This window comes from Saimiri boliviensis, chromosome 11 (genome assembly GCF_048565385.1).
Source record: "Saimiri boliviensis isolate mSaiBol1 chromosome 11, mSaiBol1.pri, whole genome shotgun sequence".
NCBI classification, from domain to species: domain Eukaryota; kingdom Metazoa; phylum Chordata; class Mammalia; order Primates; family Cebidae; genus Saimiri; species Saimiri boliviensis.
Window position 1 is genome coordinate 5,116,043 of NC_133459.1, and position 22,484 is coordinate 5,138,526.

The window sequence follows — 22,484 nt, forward strand, 5'->3', positions numbered from 1 at the left end:
AGAGTGAAATCAAGTGCAGTTTTATTTATTTAAGAACTGGAAAGAATAATCAGTATCTGTGAAAGAAAATCCAATTTAGAATATTTAAATAAACATTTCTGTATGTAAAAAGAAGAGTAGAATAATTACTCCATTAAGTTCCTCTCTTTGCAATGGGATACATCGCCTCTACTGCAGATGGCCGGGTCTTCCAAACCCATGGCAGGTGCCATGTCTTCTGCAGCAGGCACCCAGAGAATAAGCACTTCCCACCACGACAGAGAGGTCAAGATCTTCAAACCTTGCCAAACCACTACAAAAGCAAACTATGGTGGGCAAGCCCAACTACCTAAGGCAGGAAGAAAGTGCAGCGAAAGGACAGTGGTGTGCTGTGCCTGTCGTGAGGGGACTGCTAGCAGCCAGCCGTGGCCAAGATCTTACTAAGCCTGAACTTCCTAGTTCAGGAGTTTTCCCCATCGAATCAACCCCCCAGGTTGGTATAGAAACAGAAGGGATGAGTAAAGCCTACTTTTTAGGCTTAAGGAGCAGCTCTCACCAGCAAAGGGGTGGCAGGTGGGCCACTGCCTTGTTTTCTGTCCTGCTAAGAGGCTCACCCCGCGACCTCTTCTGTAAACTGCCACTCAGCAGCAGCCTGCAAGCCCTCACGAAAGGCTTCACTTTATGCTCTTTCCAAGTAGCTTTGTGCTGGGCAGTACCTATTTTCCATTTAAGAATCTCTACTTTAAAACCTGCAATGGAAAAATAAATCTCTTGACAGCTTTTTAAATGAGAAAATTGGTGATGTGGCCTTGCAGCAAATACCCAGAAAAGCCTTTACCTCATTAACCTGATTCTCTGCCGCAGGCCCTGCCACTGCTGAATTTATAAAGCTAAAAATAATCTCCAGATCATGGAAGTAAAAAGAAGTCAATCACTTACCAAATCCTGCCCTCAGGGAGTTCATCTTTTATCCCTAAGCAATTGCTGACTCCTGCCCTGGGATTGTAAGGAGGGTGGAAATGTTCTCTCACCATCCCCACCCCTGGAATTCCTCTTTAAAGCAGGCTACGATGTCACGTTTCCCCTAGTGTTGGGCAGCATTTCACTGTGAAACCGTAAGACCTGCCTCCTGGGTTCCTTCCAGCTGATGGGCCTGGCGTGAAGGTGGGCTTTCTGGCCTCTGGCAGATGGAGGATGGTATTAAATGCCAACACTATCAGTCTTACCATCCACAAGGCCAGGGGCTGCCAACAGCTGCCCCAGACTTATCAACAAGTAGCCCCATGCCACTTAGATACGGGGGAAAGAACTTTCCCTCAAAGAGCTGGGGCAGGCTGCCATCCTCTCCCAGTTTGCAGTTCTCGGAAGTGGAATTTGCTGCCCTAGGCATGGTCTAAAGGACAACTTTAGAACCAATTCAACTCAAGTTCCCAAACAGAGCAAGTGCCAGTCGATGTCCCACCGGGGATCCTTGACTCCAGAGAGATTCTACTGATGGCTCGGCCACCGCCTCGGCTAGAGTCCCACCGCACGCCTGTTTTGAGGGCCAATGGGCAAGTCTGTCTGATTTTCAAACCAGCAGGTGTCACACTAGTAATCAATGAACCCGTAAGCCTCTTTGGTATATATAACAATGAAAAAATTCATTAAGCCATGAAATCTAGAAATAAGTCGTATTTCTTAGTTGATAAAATGCTTTTCTGAACATACATTTTAGGTATCTGGCACAATGAACCAAATGTCTGCCCATGTCTGTGTAGCTTTTTACAGTACAGATTTCAGTGATGTCACCCCTGCATCTGAGCATTAAAAACATTTGACATTGTTATTCTCAGTCCTCACAACATCCCTGTGAGGTAGGTGGTATTGACCCCATTCCACAGATGGGGAGGTCTAGGCACGGAAAGGTTTAGTGGCTCCTCACAAGCTGCGTGGTGGGGCGACAGAGTGGTGCTCTGGACCCGCGCCGCCGCCGCCTTCACATTCACACTTCATCAGGCCACCGCAACACCGCGTGGCAGGATCTCACACTGAGGCCAAGTTCCTGTCTTGTCCAGAATGAAGCCAGCGTCTCACCTCTTAAAGCTTCGATGTGTGACTCAAAGCCAACTGCTCTCCCAAACTTGCAAAACAAACATATTGACTGAATCTTGGCTGGGACTATTTGCACTATTGAAGATTATTTTTGAGAGTCAATCTGCTTGGATTTGTCGTTGTATATGCTTAAACCCCTTTGGAAAACAGTTTGAAATGACATGAGGGACAATGTAATTTTGAGAACAGAACACAGAAAACAAGAGTTCTGAGATTTACATTGAAATTGAGAACATAAGCTATGGTAAAATGAGAATCAAATCCCCAAAAAACGGAGAGCAGCACTTCCCAGTGTTTAACGCTGTGCACACAGCAGGCATTTGGTAAGCACTTCTTGGATCAAGAGAAACTGACGCTCCTTTGAGCTGCCTGTCACTGACGACAGGAGCCAGGACCCCCAGGAAAGCTGGCCGGGGCCATGGTCACACAAACCCACTCGGCCAAGTCGTGTGGAGGTATCTAGGCTTACTTGCTGCAGGATAAAAGTTGAGCTAGGAACACCAAGCGAGTCCCCTTGGAAGGTGTACTGCTATTTATAAAAAATAGATATGTAGCTACGATTAAATAGATGAAGGGCCAAAGCATCCTAGGAGGAAGTATCTTTAAAACTGTCTAGATGTTCATGCAGTGGGGACAGAAATAAAGAGGTTAAAGCGGTTTGTTTTTCGGTTAAATGAAAGGTTGTAAATGCATTTTTAATGCTGACAAGCAGGGTACCCGCTACCCCTTTCTGCTGTGGAAGTGTTGCTGAGGACAGAGTCCGTCTCTCCCAGGGAGTCCTGGCTATCCTTTACTTACACTCTGGCCTCGGGGGCAGTGGCGTGTGGCCTCGGTTCTCCCCAGGTCACTCTGGAGGGCGCTGTGGAATATTGCTGTGATTTGCCTCTTACTGGTATTTCACCCACGTTCCACCTTGATTCAGCACAAGGACAGGCTGCTCCAGTGGGGCCTGGGTCCTCAGGCCTTCTGACCGCTTGGTCTCAAGAGACATTCCAGAAGAGTGACTAGTGACATATAAAACAATTAAGGAAATCCATGTCGCAGCGGCCAACCGGAAACAGTTTTGTCCCAGGCTGCACAGGGTCGCAGGCCCCAAGGTCACCAGAGTCACTGCCCATCACAGGTCCACCTTGACCCCCTTTATGAAAGGCAGGCCCGTGGGCACCCTCTTCTTATACTCCAGGTACTCCTCTCCAAAAAAGTGAATGAGTGAGATTTCTTCTTCTTCTATTCGATCACGGAAGAATCGCCACACTGTCAGGGCATACCCGATGCCACAGATGGGGTTACACAGCATCACCTGACAGAGGGAGACACCGGGGTCATCAGGGTGACCACGGGATGACACCTTGTGCTTTGGCGGGCACCTCTCTCTAATACCAGAGGATCTTTTTGCCCGTGCCCTCCTGAGACTGTCAGGGTCTCTGGGAGCAGTACTGTCACCTAAGCGCCCAGTGCTGCAGGCCTTTCTTACGTGCTTTTCGGTTGTCGTCTTACATGAGACAAATCTGAAAATCACAAGATCAACCTCTGGGATTTCAACCCTCAGCTTGGGGAGACAGCAATGCCCCCACCTCCTGGTGTGAGCTCCCCAACATGGGGTCCTGTGCACGTTGCCTTCCTGCCCAGGACCCCTCATACACAAACACATTTGCTTACACCACAGCTGTCCAGGCCTCTGCCTTAGCACAAGATACAGGGCACCCAACTGAGCTTCTGAAAAGCGCCTTCCAGCAGATCACCTCCGTGCTCAGCTCCAGCACCTGAACCCCACCTCCTGAGTCTGGGTTTCCAAGCCCAGAAAAGCAGCACTTTGCCCGCTTCCCCAGTCTCCCGTCTTCCCCATGCAGCGCCCAGTTTGCCTCTTACCTCTCTCTCTTTTTCCCCCCAAGACAGGGTCTCACTCTGCCGTGTGGAGTGCAGTGGCGTGATCATGGCTCACTGCAGCCTTAACCTTTCGGGCTCAAGTGATCCTCCCGCTTCAGCCTCCCAAGTAGCTGGGACTACGGGCATGTGACACCAAGGCCGGCTAGTTGTATTTTTTTGTAAAGACAGGTTTTCACCATGTTGTCCAGGCTCATCGCAAACTCCTAAACTCAAGTGACCCTCCTGCCTCGGCCTCCCTAAGTGCTGAGGTTACAAGTGTGAGTCATCACAACCAGTTGTTCGTCCACTTTTTTTGTTTTTGAGACAAGGTCTTGCTCTGTCACCAGGCTAGGGTACAGTGGCACGATCATGGCTCACTGCAGCCTTGACCTCCCAGGCTCAAGCCATCCTCCTGCCTCAGCCTCCCATGTAGCTACAACTACAGAATGAGCCACTATGCCTGGTTAATTTCTTTAATTTTTTGTAGAGATAGGGCTTCACTATGTGGCCCAGCTGAACTTGAACTCCTAGCCCTTTCTTCTACTTTTAAGAACATCCTGGCTGGGTGCAGGGGCTCACGCCTGTAATCCCAACATTTTGGGAGGCTAAGGTGGGAGGATCGCCTGAGGTCAGGAGTTTCAGACCAGTCTAGCTAACAAGGCAAAACACCGTCTCTACTAAAAATAGAAACATTAGCCGGGTGTGGTGGCCTGTAATCCCAACTACTTGGGAGGCTGAGGCAGGAGAATTGCCTGAACCCAGGAGCCAGAGGTTGCAGTGAGCTGAGAATGCCACTGCACTCCAGCCTGGGCAACAGAGTGAAACTCCCTCTCAAAACAAAACAAAACAGTCCTTCAAGGTCAAAAGCATTCTCCAGCTTCTCAGGGAACCCCTCACCTACTCCTGCCCACTGATCCCCTATGGACATGCATCTTCCCCAATATACATTTTATTTATGCTTTCTAAACATACATTTGAGGTGCCAGTACAGCCACCTGGAGAGCCAGGCCCACGTCCCGACTTCTCACACCTTCTTATTCAGCACTCACTGTGCTCCCAGCGCTGCTGAGCCGTTTACAATCATTACACTGTTCAACTCTCATGGCAAACCTTTGAGGATACACTACTATCCCCACTTTGCCTTTTTAAATTTTTATTTATTTATTTTTTAAAGACAGGGTCTCACAGGCCGGGCGCGGTGGCTCAAGCCTGTAATCCCAGCACTTTGGGAGGCCGAGGCGGGTGGATCACGAGGTCAAGAGATCGAGACCATCCTGGTCAACATGGTGAAACCTCGTCTCTACCAAAAAAATCCAAAAAAATTAGCTGGGCGTGGTGGCGCGTGCCTATAATCCCAGCTACTCAGGAGGCTGAGGCAGGAGAATTGCCTGAACCCAGGAGGCGGAGGTTGCGGTGAGCCGAGATCACGCCATTGCACTCCAGCCTGGGTAGCAAGAGCGATACTCCGTCTCAAAAAAAAAAAAAAAAAAAAGACAGGGTCTCACTGTCCATATTGCCCAGGCTGGACTTGAACTCTTGGCCCAAGCCACCCTCCTGCCTCAGCTTCCCAAGTAGGGAGGACTACAGGCATGTGCCACCATGTCTAGCGACTCCCACTTTAACATAAGAGGAAAGGGAGGCCAAGCAGTGAATGGCAGAATCAGGACTGGCCCAGTCAGTGACTCCAGGGCCTGTGCCCTCACATCTGGCATAGCTTGCTGGGGACCCCCTATAGCAGGATTTCTGTTACTGAGCCATGAAACCATTTAGAGCATCATGAAGAGCATTACAAATAGTAAGATAGAAAATGGTGTTTTGTACACAGTAAGGGTAAGTCTTATTCCAGGAAAGACATGCTGGGGCACGTGTGTGTATGATTTTTGACCCCCAAAAAATCTAGGGCAAAAAGGAATGGAAAACGCTGTAGTTCTAGAGCACACATGTATACAGTAGGCAAGCATTTATAGCAAATTACATTATTCAGTCATAACCAATTTGTTCCCAGGGAAGGTGATTGTGGGAGTTTTACATTTTCAGAAACAAAAATTTTAAGTAAATGCTATGTGATAATTTGCCCCAACTATACCATTAGGGGTCACCAGAGAGTCACCAAGGACCATGCATTGCTGATGGGACGCCTGAGAGATCTCTGGATTTGCCCAAAGACTCAGAGTTTTCTGAATTTTCCAAAATCTATTCACATTCTTTGGCCAACTTTTTCGAGAATCAAGAGTACAGAATCAAGAGACAGTTTCAAGAACTAAGGCTTGGTGCTAGGCATGGAAGATCACACCCGTAATCCCAGCATTTTGGGAGGCTACAGTGAGAGGGCTGCTTGAGCCCAGGAGTTCGAGATCTGCTTGGGCAACACCGTAAGACCCCATGTATAAAAAAAATAAATAATTAGCTGGGTGTGGCCAGGCATGGTGGCTCATGCCTGTAATTCCAGGACTTTTGGAGGCTGAGGCAGGCGGATCACAAGGTCAGGAGATCCAAGACCATCCTGGCTAACATAATGAAACCCTGTCTCTATTAAAAATACAAAAAATTAGCTGGGTGTGGTGGTATGCGCCTGTAGCCCCAGCTACTCGGGAGACTGAGGCAGGACAATCGCTTGAACCTGGGAGGCAGAGGTTACAGATCGCACCACTGCACTCAAGCCTGGGCAACAGAGCAAGACTCTGTCTCAAAAAAAAAAAAAAAAAAAAAAATTAACTGGGTGTGGTGGTATACACTTATAGTCCCAGCTACTCAGGAGAAGGAAGCAGGAGGACTACTTGAGCCCAAGAGTTTGAGACTAGCCTGGGCAACACAGTGAGATCTCATCTTGGCTTTTTTGGAGACAGTTTCACTCTTGTTGCCCAGGCTGGAGCGCAACGACATGATCCCAGCTCACCGCAATCTCCGCCTACCAGGTTGAAGTGATTCTCCTACCTCAGCTTCCCAAGTAGCTGGGATTACAGGCGTGCACCACCACGCCTGGCTAATTTTTCGTATTTTTAGTAGAGACAGGGTTTCTCCATGTTGGTCAGGATGGTCTCAAACTCCCAACCTCAGGTGACCCACCTACCTCAGCCTCCCAAAGTGCTGAGATTACAGGTGTGAGCCACCATGCCTAGCTGAGACCTCATCTTTAATACATAAATAATTTTGGCCAGGCACGGTGGCTCATACCTGTAATCCCAGCACTTTGGGAGGCCGAGGCAGGAGGATCACCTGAGGTTGGGAGTTCAAGACCAGCCTGACCAACATGGAGAAACCCGTCTCCACTAAAAATAGAAAATTAGCCAGGTGTGGTGGTGCATGCCTGTAATCTAGCTACTCAGGAGACTGAGGCTCTGTAACTCCAGGAGATGGAGTTTGCAGTGAGCAGAGATTGTGCCACTGCATTCCAGCCTGGGTTACAGAGTGAGACTCCGTCTCAAAAAAAAAAAAAATTAGCCAGGCATGGTGGCATGTACCTACAGTTGCAGCTACTTAGGAGACTAAGGTGGGAGGATCACTTGAGCCCAGGAGGTCAAGGCTGTGATAAGCCATAATCATGCCATTGCACTCCAGCATGGGTAATAGACCCTGCCTCAAAAAAATAATTTTAAAAAAGCAATAGCCAGCCGCAGTGGCTCATCCCTGTAATCCCAGCACTTTGGGAGGACAAGGTGGGCAGATCATGAGGTTCAGAGTTCGAGACCAGCCTGACCAACATGGTGAAACCCTGTATCTACTAAAAATACAAAAATTAGCCAGGTGTGGTAGTTCACACCTGTAATACCAGCACTTTGGGAGGCTGAGGCAGGAGGATCATCTGAGGTCGGGAGTTCAAGATCAGCCTGACCAACATGAAGAAACTCTGTCTCTACCAAAAATACAAAATTATCCAGGCGTGGTGGCGCATGTCTATAATCCCAGCTACTCCGGAGGCTGAGGCAGGAGAATCGCCTGAACCCGGGAGGCAGAGGTTGCAGTGAGCCAAGATTGCACCACTGCACTCCAACCTGGGCAACAAGAGCAAAACTCTCTCAAAAAAAAAAAAAAAAATTAAGGCCGGGCGCAGTGGCTCAAGCCTGTAATCCTAGCACTTTGGGAGGCCGAGGCGGGTGGATCACGAGGTCGAGAGATCGAGACCATCCTGGTCAACATGGTGAAACCCTGTCTCTACTAAAAATACAAAACATTAGCTGGGCATGGTGGCGCGTGCCTGTAATCCCAGCTACTCAGGAAGCTGAGGCAGGAGAATTGCCTGAACCCAGGAGGCGGAGATTGCGGTCAGCCGAGATCGCGCCATTGCACTCCAGCCTGAGTAACAAGAGCGAAACTCCGTCTCAAAAAAAAAAAAAAAAAAAAAAATTAGCTGGGTGTGGTGGCGCACACCTGTAATCCCAGCTACTCCGGAGGAGAATCACTTAAACACCAGAGGCAGTGGTTTCAGTGAGCTGAGATCATGCCACTACACTCCAGCCTTGCAACAGAACAAAACTCGTCTCAAAAATAATAATAATAATAATAATAAAAAGAAACATAAGAAATATAGCCAGGTGCAGTGGCTATAATCCTAACACTTTTTCTTTTCTTTTTTTTTTTGAGCGAGAGTCTTGCTGTGTCACCCTGGCTGGAGTGCAGTGGTGTGATCTCAGCTCACTGCAACCTCTGCCTCCCAGGTTCAAGCAATTCTTGTGCCTCAGTCTCTCAATTAGCTGGGATTATAAGCATGAGCCACCACACCTGGCCTAATCCTAGCAATTTAGAAGGCCAAGGTGGGAGGATCGCTTGAGTCCAGGAGTTCAAGAACAGCATGGGCAACAAAGGGAGAACCATCTCTTTTTTTGGTGGGTGGGGGACAGAGTCTCGCCCTGTCACCCAGGCTGGAGTGCCGTGGCAGGATCTCAGCTCACTGCAACCTCCACCTCTCGGGTTCAAGCGATTCTCATGTCTCAGACTCCTGAGTAGCTGGGATTACAGGTGTGTGCCACCATGCCCAGCTAATTTATATACATACATATATATATATATGTATATATATATATATATATATTTTTTTTTTTTTTTTTGAGACGGAGTTTCACTCGTTGCCCAGGCTCAAGTGCAATGGCACAATCTCAGCTCACTGCAACCTCCGCCTCCTGGGTTCAGGCAATTCTCCTGCCTCAACCTCCTGAGTAGCTGGGATTACAGGCACGTGCCACCATGCCCAGTTAATGTTTTTTGTATTTTTAGTAGAGATGGGGTTTCACCATGTTGACCAGGATGGTCTCAGTCTCTTGACCTCATGATCCACCCACCTCGGCCTCCAAAGTGCTGGGATTACAGGCTTGAGCCACCGCGCCCGGCTAAATATATTTTTAGTAGAGACGGCGTTTTGCCACGTTGGCTAGGCTAGTTTCAAACTCCTAACCTCAAGTGATCTACCCACCTCGCCTCCCAAAGTGCAGGGATTACAGGTATGAGCTACCACACCCGGCTAACTGATCTGCCTTTTTTTAAAAGGGCTGGGTGAGGTGGCTCACACAGGTAATCCCAGCACTCTGGGAGGCTGAGGCAGGTGGATTATGAGGTCAGGAGTTCAAGACCAGCCTGGCCAACATGGTGAAACCCCATCTCTACCAAAAATACAAAAAAGTAGCCAGGTGTGGTGATATTGCCTGTTAACCCAGCTACTTGGGAGGCTGAGGCAGAGAATTGCTTGAACCTGGGAGGCGAAGTTTACAGTGAGCCAAGATTGAACCACTGCACTCCAGCCTGGGTGACAGAGTAAGACTCTGTATCCCCGCAAAAAAGCCAGGCACAGTGGCTAAAGCCTGTAACATCAGGACTTTGAGAGGCCCAGGAGGGGAGATTGCTTGAGCTCAGGAGTTCAAGATCACCCTAGGCAACTCCAAAACCCTGTCTCTATAAAAAATAAAAATAAAAAATTAGTCAGGCATGGTGGTTCTTGCCTATAGTCCCAGCTACTTGGGAGACAGAGGTTGCAGTGAGCTGAGATCACACTGCTGCACTCTGGCCTGGGTGACAGAGCAAGACTACATCTCCAAAAACAAAAACTCTTTTTCTTCAGCCTGAGACAGAACAAACCTCCACAGCTTACACAGCTCACTAACGCATGACCTTGGCCTCATTAATATCTATTTCTCATGAAAACCAGCTAAGCTGCTACAGGAGTGGTAAAGGGCATTCTCTTCCCTAAGCCCCATCTCTGTCCAGAGTCCTCAGCCCCTCTGGGGTGCTTCAGATCTATTAACAGGTTGCAGGGGCAGAGAAGAGGACAGGCACAGCAGCTCATGCCTATAATGCTAGCACTTTGGGAGGCTGAGGTGGGAGGATCACTTTAAGGCCAAGAGTTTGAGACCAGCCTGGACAACACAGTAAGACCCTGTCTCTACCAAAAAATAAAAACAAAACAAAAAACAAAACAACAACAACAACAACAAATAGCCAGGCACAGTGGCTCACACCTGTAATCACAGCACTTTGGGAGGCTGAGGCAGACAGCCTGATGAGATCAGGAGTTCGAGACCAGCGTGGCCAACACAGTGAAACCCCGTCTCTACTAAAAATGCAGAAATTAACCGGGTGTGGTGGCATGCACCTGTAGTTCCAACTACTTGGAAGGCTAAGGCAGAAGAATTGCTTGAACCCGGGAGGCGGACATTGCAGTGAGCCGAGACCAAGCCATTGCACTCTAGCCTAGGTGACAACAGTGAGACTCCATCACAAAAACAAACAAAAAACAAACAAAAAAAAAAAACAAAAACAAAAAAACAGGTAGAAACAGGATGAAGGGGCCGGGCGCGGTGGCTCAAGCCTGTAATCCCAGCACTTTGGGAGGCGGGTGGATCACAAGATCAAGATATCGAGACCATCCTGGTCAACATGGTGAAACCCCGTCTCTACTAAAAATACAAAAAATTAGCTGGGCATGGTAGTGCGTGCCTGTAATCCCAGCTACTCAGGAGGCTGAGGCAGGAGAATTGCCTGAACCCAGGAGGCGGAGGTTGCGGTGAGCCGAGATCGCGCCATTGCACTCCAGCCTGGGTAACGAGAGCGAAACTCCGTCTCAAAAAAAAAAAAAAAAAAAAAAGAGGCCAGGCGCGGTGGCTCAAGCCTGTAATCCCAGCACTTTGGGAGGCCGAGGCGGGTGGATCACGAGGTCGAGAGATCGAGACCATCCTGGTCAACATGGTGAAACCCCGTCTCTACTAAAAATACAAAACATTAGCTGGGCATGGTGGCACGTGCCTGTAATCCCAGCTACTCAGGAGGCTGAGGCAGGAGAATTGCCTGAACCCAGGAGGCGGAGGTTGCGGTGAGCCGAGATCGCGCCATTGCACCACTCCAGCCTGGGTAACAAGAGCGAAACTCCGTCTCAAAAAAAAAAAAAAAAAAAAAAAAGAAACAGGATGAAGGGACACAGCAGGTAGCTGACAGCACCAAGAATCACCAAGGGTTTGTGTACCCAGGTTTTGTGCACGTAATAAAAACCATTAATGACTATATTAGTTCTCCTGACTTTTTTTTTATCACTTGAAACATGCCAAGGAGAACATGTACCTATTTAAAGGAGATCAACAGTCTCGTGAATACAATGAAAACCACTAACTGTATACTTTGAAATGGTGACTTTCATGGTATGTGAATTATATCACAATGTTTAAAATGTTAGGGAAAAAAAAAAGGAAAATGGTGTCATATTTGATACCATACCTGAGTTCCAATACTCCAGTAAAACCACCCGACGTAAGAAGGATGCCGGAACCAAGCGTATACTCCACTGGTCACCAGAGTATGGGTATCTGATTTTTCATTCTGCACCACGTGGTTGAAATTGGAGCCAGCTGTAAACATGGCCGCCTTCCTCAGACATTCTCCAAAGACCACCATCAGCAGTCCCGTGATGCTGAGCCAGGTGATCTGCTTCAGTTCTGCAGGAGAGAGACATCGATGACAAATGAGAAGTGAAACACTGGCCTGCTGAGCTCCCCTTTGAACTGCTGAAAATTAACCTATTTTCCCGAAGATAGAGAAGAACAGAAAATGTGCTCATGGGCAATCAGCATTTGTCATCACATTAAAATTTCATGATAAGAAAACACATTCCTCTATGTTGTGCTGTTCATCAGTTTACTTTAAAATGCCAACAAGCCAGCATCATAGTAAAGAGATGCTCTCCTGCTACAGCTGATGGGATCTCTGGTTCACATGCTCCGTCCTTCATTTGGGGACAAGCACAGCTAAGAGAAGCAAAGAAGGGTCGGGTCAAAGGTTTCCACCCTGAATCCTAAAAGCCACATGTAGTTCATTTCATTGGCTATGGGATGTTCAATTTAGTCTTGCTCTGTCACCCAGGCTGGAGAGCAGTGGCCCAATCTCGGCTCACTTCAACCTCCGCCTCCCTGGTTCAAGCAATTCTTCTGCCTCAGCCTCCCAAGTAGCTGGGACTACAGATACCCACCACCATACTTGACTAATTTTTTGTACTTTTTAAGTAGAGATGGCATTTCACCATGTTAGCCAGGATGATCTCAATCTCCTGACATCATGATCCGCCTGCCTCGGCCTCCCAAAGTTTTGGAATTACAGGTGTGAACTACTGTGCTTGTACCTGCCGTTTTTTTTTTTTTTTTTTTTTTTTTTTGAGATGGTGTTTCTCTCTCATTGCCCAGGCTGGAATACAATGGCATGATCTTAGCTCACTGCAACCTCCACCTCCTGGGTTCAAGCAATTCTCCTGCCTCAGCCTCCCAAGTAGCTAAGATTACAGGCATGCACCACCATGCCCAGCTAACTTTGTATTTTCAGTAGAGACTGGGTTTCACCATGGTGGTCAGGCTGGTCTCGAATTCCTGACCTCATGTGATCCACCTGCTTTGGCCCCCCAAAGTGATGGAATTACAGGCATGAGCCACCGCACCTGGTCTTGTTAATAAAACTCTTACATGAAACGTCTAAAGTCACAGAAAGTGAATAGATGCAAATATCTGACTGTAAAATTAGAATCACAACTACCCAAGGCTGTGACTTCCCATTAGATGGTGAGCTACGTGATGCAAGCTTTAAAGCAAAAGGACAACACGTCCTCGAGTCAAAATCCAGAAGCAGAATTCACGAGCGGAGCTCATCCTTTATAAATAGCTTAGTGAGGATAGAGGTCTGAGGAAAATCACTTGGGGGAGATTAGACCTGAAAGGTGAATCAATGTCACTGTCCTCAACCTGAATGGGAGCCACCCTTCTCCCTTCCAGAGGGGAACATAAGGCACACGAACCTGGCCAAAAAATGTTTTCAAGTGTGAACTCTATCCAAGAAGAAAGAGCAGCAACTGTATACTCCAGACTGTGATTCAGGAGAAAGGAATCCAAAGACAGACTTTTGGGATTATTGACTGCTGTCACCAAGTATTCAGAATAATGGAACAATGACAGGGAGCACATGTACCTATTTAAAGATAAAAAGAGAGTTAAGTTGGGATAAGAGAACCAAGTTAGCCATCAGTGCAGGTGTGGGTCTCCTGAGCTGTCCCTAATTCCATGAGGCCCTGTCTGAGAGTGGACACAGGCACCCATGTGCAGCATCTACTACCTCAGGTTTTAGGAAAGTGGAGTTTGTAACAGACTGTTTTTGTTTTGTTTTGATTTTTGAGACAGAGTCTCGCTGTGTCACCCAGGCTGGAGTGCAGTGGCGCGATCTTGGCTCACTGCAACCTCCGCCTCCCAGGTTCAAGTGATTCTCCTGCTTCAGCCTCCCAAGCAGCTAGGACTACAGGCGCCCGCCACCACGCCCGGCTAATTTTGGTATTTTTAGTAGAGATGTAGTTTCACTATGTTAGCCAGGCCAGTCTTGAACTCCTGACCTCGTGATCCGCCCGCCTCAGCCTCCCAAAGTGCTGGGATGACAGGCGTGAGCCACCTCGCCTGTCAAGGCACTGTTTTTGAATGTCACAGGCAAAACCAACCCGCAGGTCATAGAGGCATTATGGATCCTTCCATCCTTTAAAAATGACACTACACACAAAAAAAAAAAAAAAACATGAGAGAGAGAGATAACAACATAAAGGAGTGATGTATGTTGGATACAAAATTTAACAAAACTGAAATAATTCCAGCAAAGAAGGATTAGATGGCTCAAAATATTGATAAGAGGAGATAAAACTTTTTACCTTGAAGCCACTGTTTCATATCCAGGTCAGACTAGAAGGCTCAAGGGACTGAAATCATAGTGTAGGGGAAAATCCTACAATGGCTGTGGGGATGCACTAGATGTGACCTAATAGAAATTAGAGATGAAAAAGGCCTATGAAGACAAGCCAGAGCCCTGCCCCTGCCCGCCACCGAGGACCTGCACCCCTTCCGGGAAGGGCTGGTCACATTACTGAATGCTGTCACCACAGCTGCGGATGACACCACCTTTGGGGGTGCCAGGGAGACCTGTTTCTGCCTGACACAGAATCAACCCACAGGCACGAAATCACAAGGGCTGAAGTGTGAGCAACTAGGGGGCAGCCAGGAGACTTCACGTCCAGAGAACCCTGAACAGCCTTCTGCCGGTCACAGATGAGACAGGGATGAGGAAATGCCACTCCTGACCCTCTGATCTGTCCACCCTCGCCTGAAAACCGGTATTCCCGAAGGACTTCTTACCAGCCAAAGTGAGTCCAAGAAGACTGGCTAAAACTTAGCAGCACACCGCAGCCGAACACAAAGCCCAGGAAACAAGCTCGGATGGCTATCTGCAAGGGACCCAAGAGAAGCTGTCACCCGCAGTCCTCAGAGTACAGATCTGGGCTACTGACCTTCCTGGGATAGGCAGGCCACAGGCAAGCAAACAGGGCCGATTTGCTGAGGTTGAGAGGGAGAAGCGGGCGACCTGGGTTCAAATTCTTCACCCACCCCTCTCTGGCTGTGTGGCCTCCCAGCAAATTATTTAACCTCTCTGGTCTCTGTTTCCCCATCTACACCCAGGAGATAACAGTACCTACCTTTCAGGACTGCGGAAAGAATTACGAAAAACACTTAAGACTAACTGCTACCTAAATTTTAGCTGCCATTATTATTATTACTCGCGATTATTCTTCAGGGCTGTAGGAAAACAGCTTAAGCCTAGTTTATGAGGTCAGGGCACCCGGGCCTGTGCGCCCAGCCCCACCCGCGTCACTGCGGGGCCTCTGACCTGAGACGGGGCAGCAGGTAGGTCTCCGCACCTTAAGTTACATAAAGGCACTCGCGGGCTCGCTCACTCCCACCCCACGCGCACTTGCTGAGCTGCACGAGCTGCAATTTAACACCCACACCCCGGGTGCAGGGCGCCCGAGCCCGGAGAGGCAGGGTCCCCTCCTGCGACCTGAACTCGCGGATGAAAAGCGCGCGCGTGGGAGGCCGCTGCGGGCCGGGGGAGAAAGGTGCTCACGCGCCGCGTAGAGCGGACCCCACCCGCCCCACCTGCCCCGCCGGCCCTCGCCGGCCTGCACCTGGTAGCGCGGCGGCCGATAGAGCAGCAGCAGCAGCGCGTTGAGCCCGGCCACGTAGAGCGCCAGCCCGGTGCGGCCCTGCAGGCCGGCGCGCGTGAGTAGCGGCAGCGCGAGCACCGAGGCGCCTAGCAGGAAGGTGGCGAGGCTGAGACGCGCCTCAGAGCCCGGCGGAGCCCGCGCCGCGCAGCCCGCCATGGCGCAAGGCGGCGGACGAGCGGGCGGCGGCGCCGGCTGTAGCCCGGGGAAACGCGCCGGCCGGGCCTGCGCACTGCGTCGCCGACGCCGGCCTGGGAAGGGCAACTGCCCGGAGCCGCGCGCCTCCTGCCAGTTCTCGCGAGAACTCCGGTCAACCGGGTTGGTGGCCGGAATTTGGCGGGAGTGCCCCGCCTCGCCCCGCCCCTTGGGAACAGCCGGGCTCTGAGTCGGGCTTTGGGACTGGCTAGCGCCGGGGCGGGGCCGCTGAAGTCGCTTCCGGCCTCTGCCCAAACTTAGTCCCAAACTCAGGAGTTTCCTGTCCGAAGAAGCATTTAAAGTCTGAAACGACCCGGGCGCGGTGCCTCACGCCTGTAATCCCAGCACTTTGGGAGGCCGACGCCGGCGAAACATTTGAGGTCAAGAGTTCGAGACCAATCTGGCCAACATGGGGAAACCTGTCTCTACTAAAAATACAAAAATGACACTGCACTCAAGCTTGGGCGACAGATTGAGACTCTGCCACGCACACACAAAAAATACAAAATTAGCTGGGCGTGGTGGCGCACGCTTATAATTCCAGCTGCTTGAGGGGCTAAGGCAGGAGAATTGCTTGAACCCGGGAGACGGAAGTCGCAGCGAGCCGAGATTGCGTCACTGCACTCCAGCCTGGATGACAAAGTGAGACTCTGTCTCAAAAAGAAAAAAAAAAAAAGTTTGGCCGGGCGCAGTGGCTCAAGCCTGTAATCCCAGCACTTTGGGAGGCCGAGGCGGGTGGATCACGAGGTCGAGAGATCGAGACCATCCCGGTCAACATAGTGAAACCCCGTCTCTACTAAAAATACAAAAAATTAGCTGGGCATGGTGGCACGTGCCTGTAATCCCAGCTACTCGGGAGGCTGAGGCAGGAGAATTGCCTGAACCCAGGAGGCGGAGGTTGCGGTGAGCCGAGATCGTGCCATTGCACTCCAGCCTGGGTAACAAGAGCGAAACTCCGTCTCAAAAAAAAAAAAAAAGTTTGGCCGGGCGCGGTGGCTCAAGCCTGTAATCCCAGCACTTTGGGAGGCCGAGGCGGGTAGATCACAAGGTCAAAAGATCGAGACCATCTTGGTCAACAAGGTGAAACCCCGTCTCTACTAAAAATACAAAAAAAAAAAAAAAAATTAGCTGGGCATGGTGGCACGTGCCTGTAATCCCAGCTACTCAGGAAGCTGAGACCAGGAGAATTGCCTGAACCCAGGAGGCGGAGGTTGCGGTGAGCCGTGATCGTGCCATTGCACTCCAGCCTAGGTAACAAGAGCGAAACTCCGTCTCAAAAAAAAAAAAAAAAAAAAAAAAAAAAGTTTGAGAGTGGCCACACCCTCGCCGGCCCCACGTGGTCTTGGAAAACCAGATGCCCTGGGGCGCAGGTGCAGCCAGGTGCGGGAATCTTCCGCGGGTCCCTGGAAATCGGCCTGGACAACGGCACCTGGGCATGCATGCGATGGGACCACTGCCCACTTAAATTCCTGTTGTGGAACAAGGCTAGGCAGTGGTGGGATTGCTCAGAATGTATTCAGTTTTCGGTGGATCCTGACTTCACTTGGGGGGAAAAGGGCAGGTGAGCCTGGGAAAATGATCGAGCTATAAGCCAAAATGACACACTGGCGACTACATATGTACATATTTTTTTTTTTTTTTTTTTTTTTTTTTTTTTTAGATAGGGTCTCACTCTGTATCCCAGGCCAGAACTCCTGGGTCCAAGCGAGCCTCCTCTCTCTCAGCCTCCCAAAGCACTGGAATTACAGGTATGAGCCACCACCCCTGGTCTATCGATAGGTGGAGGCACTCTGGAGTGCAATGGCTTGATCTCGACTCACTGCAACCTGTGCCGCCTCCCGGATTCAAGAAATTCTCCCTCAGCCTCCCAAGTAGCTGGGATTACAGGAGCCTGCCACCATAGCCCCTAATTTTTTTGTATTTTTAGTAGAGATGGGTTTTCACCATGTTGGCCAGGCTAGTTTTGAACTCCTGACCTCAGTGATCCACCCGGCTTGGTTCCCCAAAGTGCTGGGATTACAGGCGTGAGCCATTGCAAGCCTGGCCCATACATTGCTTTTATAATCGGAAGTTGTTCTTTACATTTTAAATAGTAAATGCTGTCACCTCAGGTAGCTCAGAGAGCCATGCTGGAGGAGAAAAGCCAGTAAGTGAACGAACAACCCAGAATAAACTCTGCAGGGGTGGGAGTGGGGCGGGAGCAAAGCAAGGATGGGGAGCAGAGAGGGACCCCAGGGGAGGCCCTCAGCTTGGAGGGCAGCAGGGCGAGGAGGCTGCAAGGAACAGACAGCAGAGTGAGGCCCTGGGGCCCCTGGGGATGGACAGCCTGCCCTCCATTGGAAATGAGATCAAGGAGGGAGTGAGGGCTCGGCGTTTGAAAGGCACAGAGGCGGGAGGAAGCAAGGCTGAGAAGGGATGGGGACAGGCCCTCGGGGAGGCTGGCACCAAGTGGTGGGTCAGTGAGCATGAGGCAGGCAGGCCGTGAGCCTCGCATCTGAGCCCCTCACCTTTCGACTCTTGTCCCTGCAGGGCCTGGCAGGAGCTCTGGTATCTGGGAAGCTGGATGGAGAGCCTGGGCTGGAGCCCACCCTCTGCAACTTAGCTTTGTGACCGTGGCAAATCCATTCTATGTGCCTCTGTTTCCTGTACAGTGGGGACCTGATTTTTCTGGCAACCTCCACCAGATTGGTATTTTTTTCTGTAAAGCCCAGTACCATTTTATTTTATTTTATTTTATTATTTTTATTTTTTGAGACAAAAGTCTTGTTCTGTTGCCAGGCTGGAGTGCCATGGAGTGATCTCAGCTCACTGCAACCTCCACCTCCCAGGTTCAAGGCATTCCCCTGCCTATTACCAAATAGCTGGGATTACAGACATGCACCACATCTGGCTAATTTTTTTGTATTTTTAGTAGATACAGGGCTTCACGATGTTGGCCAGGCTGGTCTCGAACCTCTGACCTCAGGTGATCCACCAGCCTTGGCCTCCCAAAGTGCTGTGATTACAGGCGTGAGCCACCGCACCTAGCCCATTTTACTTTATTAATTAATTTTTTTTAGGTAGGGCCTCACTGTTGCCCAGGCTGGAATGCAGTGTCGAGATCATAGCTCACTGCAGCCTCCAACTCCTGGGCTCAGACTATCCTCCTGCCTCAGGCTCTCAAGTCACTGGGACTATAAGCATGTACCATTGTGCCTGGCTCCAGTACTGTATTTAAACAGTGCTCGGAAAACTGGCTAAATTTGGTGGATGAGAATTGAAAAGAGATTTAATGGTTTGTTTGTTTTTTGAGATGGAGTATTGCTCTTGTTGCCCAGGCTGGAGTGCAATGGCGAAATCTTGGCTCACCGCAACCCCTGATTCCCAAGTTCAAGGCATTCTCCCGCCTCGGCCTCCTGAGTAGTTGGGATTACAGGCGTGCACCACCACACCTGGCTAATTTTGTATTTTTAGTAGAGACGGGATTTCTCCACGTTGATCAGGCTGGTCTCGAACTCCCGACCTCAGATTCCGCCTGCCTCGGCCTCCCAGCAGTGAGCCACTGTGGCCGTCGAGATTTAATGTTTTTTTTTGAGATGGAGTTTTGCTCTTGTTACCCAGGCTGGAGTGCAATGGCACGATCTCGGCTTAGCGCAACCTCTGCCTCCTGGGTTCAAGCAATTCTCCTGCCTCAGCCTCCTGAGTAGCTGGGATTACAGGCACGTGCCACCATGCCCAGCTAATGTTTTGTATTTTTAGTAAGACGGGGTTTCACCATGTTGACCAGGATGGTCTCGATCTCTCGACCTCGTGATCCACCTGCCTTGGCCTCCCAAAGTGCTGGGATTACAGGCTTGAGCCACCGCGCCCAGCAAGATTTAATGTTTTAAAAAACAAAGTTCCCCAGCTGTGGTGCCACATGGGAAGGAGGCCTGGTTGTGAATGTTCCTGGGAGCTAAGAGCTCCTGTGACTGCCGCCAGTTTCCCGTGGCCTCCCCCAGACTCGGGACCTCTCCCTCTGCACCAGGACACCTCAGGACCACCAGAGGGCACTCATCACAACTTCACCCCTGGAAGTGAGCCAAAACCACTCTGCCTGGAAGCCCTCCCCTGGCTCTTGGCATTTGCTCTCCTCATTGTATAAGGGCCCTGATTTACCCCCAGGGCCTGTTGCCATCCGAGGGTGTAACCAGACTGGAGAACCAGAGCAGTGCTCCCTCCTCTGCCCGTCATCTCCCCTTGGGATCTCCCTCTTCATCGGCTTCCATTTTGGAGAAGGGAGAAAGAAAGCAGGGGCAGTCTCCTCCCAGGTAGGGCCGGTTCAGGGAAGGAGAATTTTCAGAAGTTGCTGGAGTTGCTGAATGTGTCAGGGCCAAGGATTCACAGAGCAGTGATGGAGGAGAAACGAGAGGAAGCAGATCTAAGCACACAAGAGCATAAAACCAGAGAAACAAAGTCACATGCACACAGACACAGGGAAACATGCACTCAGAGATGCACAGACACATGCCGACTCCACGCAGGGACCTGCTTTCCCACCCCAGAGGAAAGCAATCTGATCACACAGACCTACTGTGCAGCCAGCCCTCCATGCTCAGGGACAACACACCTACCGACATAGGAAAGAGAGGGAGACTGCTTTGCCTGCGATGCCTTGCTTGCCTTTTCTAGCAAATAAGCATTTGAATGAGTTTTGTTCTAGGAGCTTTGGAGGCAGGCACAAAGGGAGCCCTTTCTCATGCAGGAAGGTCCCTCTGCAGCCTCTCCTTCCCCTCTCCCACCTGCCTTTTGCCCATGGGCTGAAGTGGCTTTCTTTCCTGGGTCCGAGTGAGGATCTCTCCTGTTTTAGAGAACCCTGAGAACCACAATGCCATTTCTAAGTTAAACTGCTGGCCAAGATGAAATTAGGTTTTTTTCTTTCTTTCTTTCTTTCTTTTTTTTTTTTTGACACAGAGTCTCCCTCTGTCACCCAGGCTGGATTGCAGCAGTGTGATCTCGGCTCACCGCCACCTCTGCCTCTCCAGTTCAAACGATTTTCCTGCCTCAGCTTCCTGAGGAGCTGAGATTATAAGTGCATACCACCATGCCCAGCTAATTTTTTTTTTTTTTTTTTTTTTTTTTTTTTAGTAAAGACAGGGTGTTTCACCATGTTGGCCAGGCTGGTCTCAAACTCCAGACCTCAGGTGATCCGCCCGCCTCGGCCTCCCAAAATGCTGGGATTATAGGTGTGAGCCACTGTACTTGGCTTTTTTATTTTTTAATTTTTTTTAGAGATGGAGTCTCACTCTGACCCCCAAGCTGGAGTGCAGTGGCACGATCTTGGCTCACTGCAACCTCTGCCTCCTGGGTTCTAGTGGTTCTCTTGTCTCAGCCTCCTGAGTAGCTGGAATTACAGGCGTCCACCACCATGTCCGGCTAATTTTTGTATTTTTAGTAGAGATGGGGTTTCACTAGTTTGGTCAGGCTGGTTTCAAACTCCTGACCTCAGGTAAACACCCACCTCAGCCTCCCAAACTGCTGGGATTCCAGGCATGAACCACCGTGCCCAGCTATCTTCATTTTCTTTCTTTTTTTTTTTTTTTGAGATGGAGTTTCACTCTTGTTACCCAGGCTGGAGTGCAATGGCGCAATCTCGGCTCACCGCAACCTCCGCCTCCTGGGTTCAGGCAATTCTCCTGCCTCAGCCTCCTGAGTAGCTAGGATTACAGGCACGTGCCACCATGCCCAGCTAATTTTTTGTATTTTTAGTAGAGACGGGGTTTCACCATGTTGACCAGAATGGTCTCAATCTCTTGACCTCGTGATCCACCCGCCTCGGCCTCCCAAAGTGCTGGGATTACAGGCTTGAGCCACCGCGCCCGGCCTTCATTTTCTTAAACAAGGTTACTTTATTGAGCAGCAGAGAATGTAGGAAGGTGAAGGAGATGGTTCCCAGCAAGCAGGAGGCAGGTGCATGCATGGGGCGAGGGGTTCCCGGTTTACTGGTAGACTAGCAGGCACCTTAGCCCACAAGCTGGCTTCCCAGAATGACAAGTTTGCTCCTGTGCTAAGTATTGTCCAAGAGTGAAACAAAGTCTAGGAACCCACCTCTCCCTGTTCCTCAATGATGGATTCAGGTTGGTCTTTTTTTTTTCCCCCCACAGTCTTACTCTGTCGCCCAGGTTGGAGTGCCCTGGTGTGATCTTGGCTCACTGCAACCTCTGCCTCCTGGGTTCTAGTGATTCTCCTGTCTCAGCCTCCTGAGTAGCTGGAATTACAGGCACCCACCACCACATCCAGCTAATTTTTGTATTTTTAGTAGAGATGGGGTTTCACCATGTTGGCCAGGCTGATCTCGAACACCTGACTTCATGATCTGCGGGCCTTGGCCTCCCAAAGTGCTGGGATTACAGGTGTGAGCCACCGCGCCCGGTCAGGTTGGTCATTTTTAGAGAGTTGGTCCCCTGAAGCTCCCAGTCATTCACAGGCCTCTGCCCTGTCCCCTGTCCACATTGAGGCCGGGAGGGCCACAGGGAGGGACCTGTCCAGTATGTCCAGTACGGTCGCAGCTCTTCCCAGGAGGGAACCCTTGTCTTCCAAAAGTTTTCTTTCCCCTCCTCTGGCCATTCCAGGCTGAAGGAATGAAAACTCCCTCTCTCTAGGCTGGAAAACAGAGAAGTGACATGTAATTTATGAGCCCAAAGTGCATAAGTCCTATGTGCACAAAGGGACCGGGTAAATATTTAAAGATTAGAGCCAGCTGGGGAGAAACACAAAAGGCTGGGGCAATGGGGGTCGCTCTGAATTCACTGTCCCTGAGCTGGGCCAGGTCAGCATTGATGCACTCACTGGAGTCCTGGCCTTTGTCTTCTGAAGGACCCTTGGCTGCTGGGCTATTGGG

General features: G+C 50.0%; 1 protein-coding gene across 2 annotated transcripts; it reads right to left on the reverse strand.

The window, feature by feature from the left end:
* Positions 1–4: 4 nt before the first annotated feature.
* On the reverse strand, positions 5–15,704 carry ICMT (isoprenylcysteine carboxyl methyltransferase). 2 transcript variants are annotated; one of them, XM_039474446.2, is made up of 5 exons: positions 15,395–15,704; positions 14,568–14,656; positions 13,196–13,365; positions 11,635–11,852; positions 5–3,077 (listed from the first exon to the last, which is right to left on the reverse strand). In XM_039474446.2, exons 1-5 carry the CDS (start codon positions 15,587–15,589, stop codon positions 3,054–3,056), a joined length of 696 nt encoding a protein of 231 aa, XP_039330380.1. In that variant the 5' UTR covers positions 15,590–15,704; the 3' UTR covers positions 5–3,053. The 2 variants fall into 2 exon arrangements, with proteins under 2 accessions (XP_039330380.1, XP_003939673.3); XM_003939624.4 differs by having other exon boundaries at positions 5–3,373; positions 15,395–15,702.
* Positions 15,705–22,484: the final 6,780 nt, after the last annotated feature.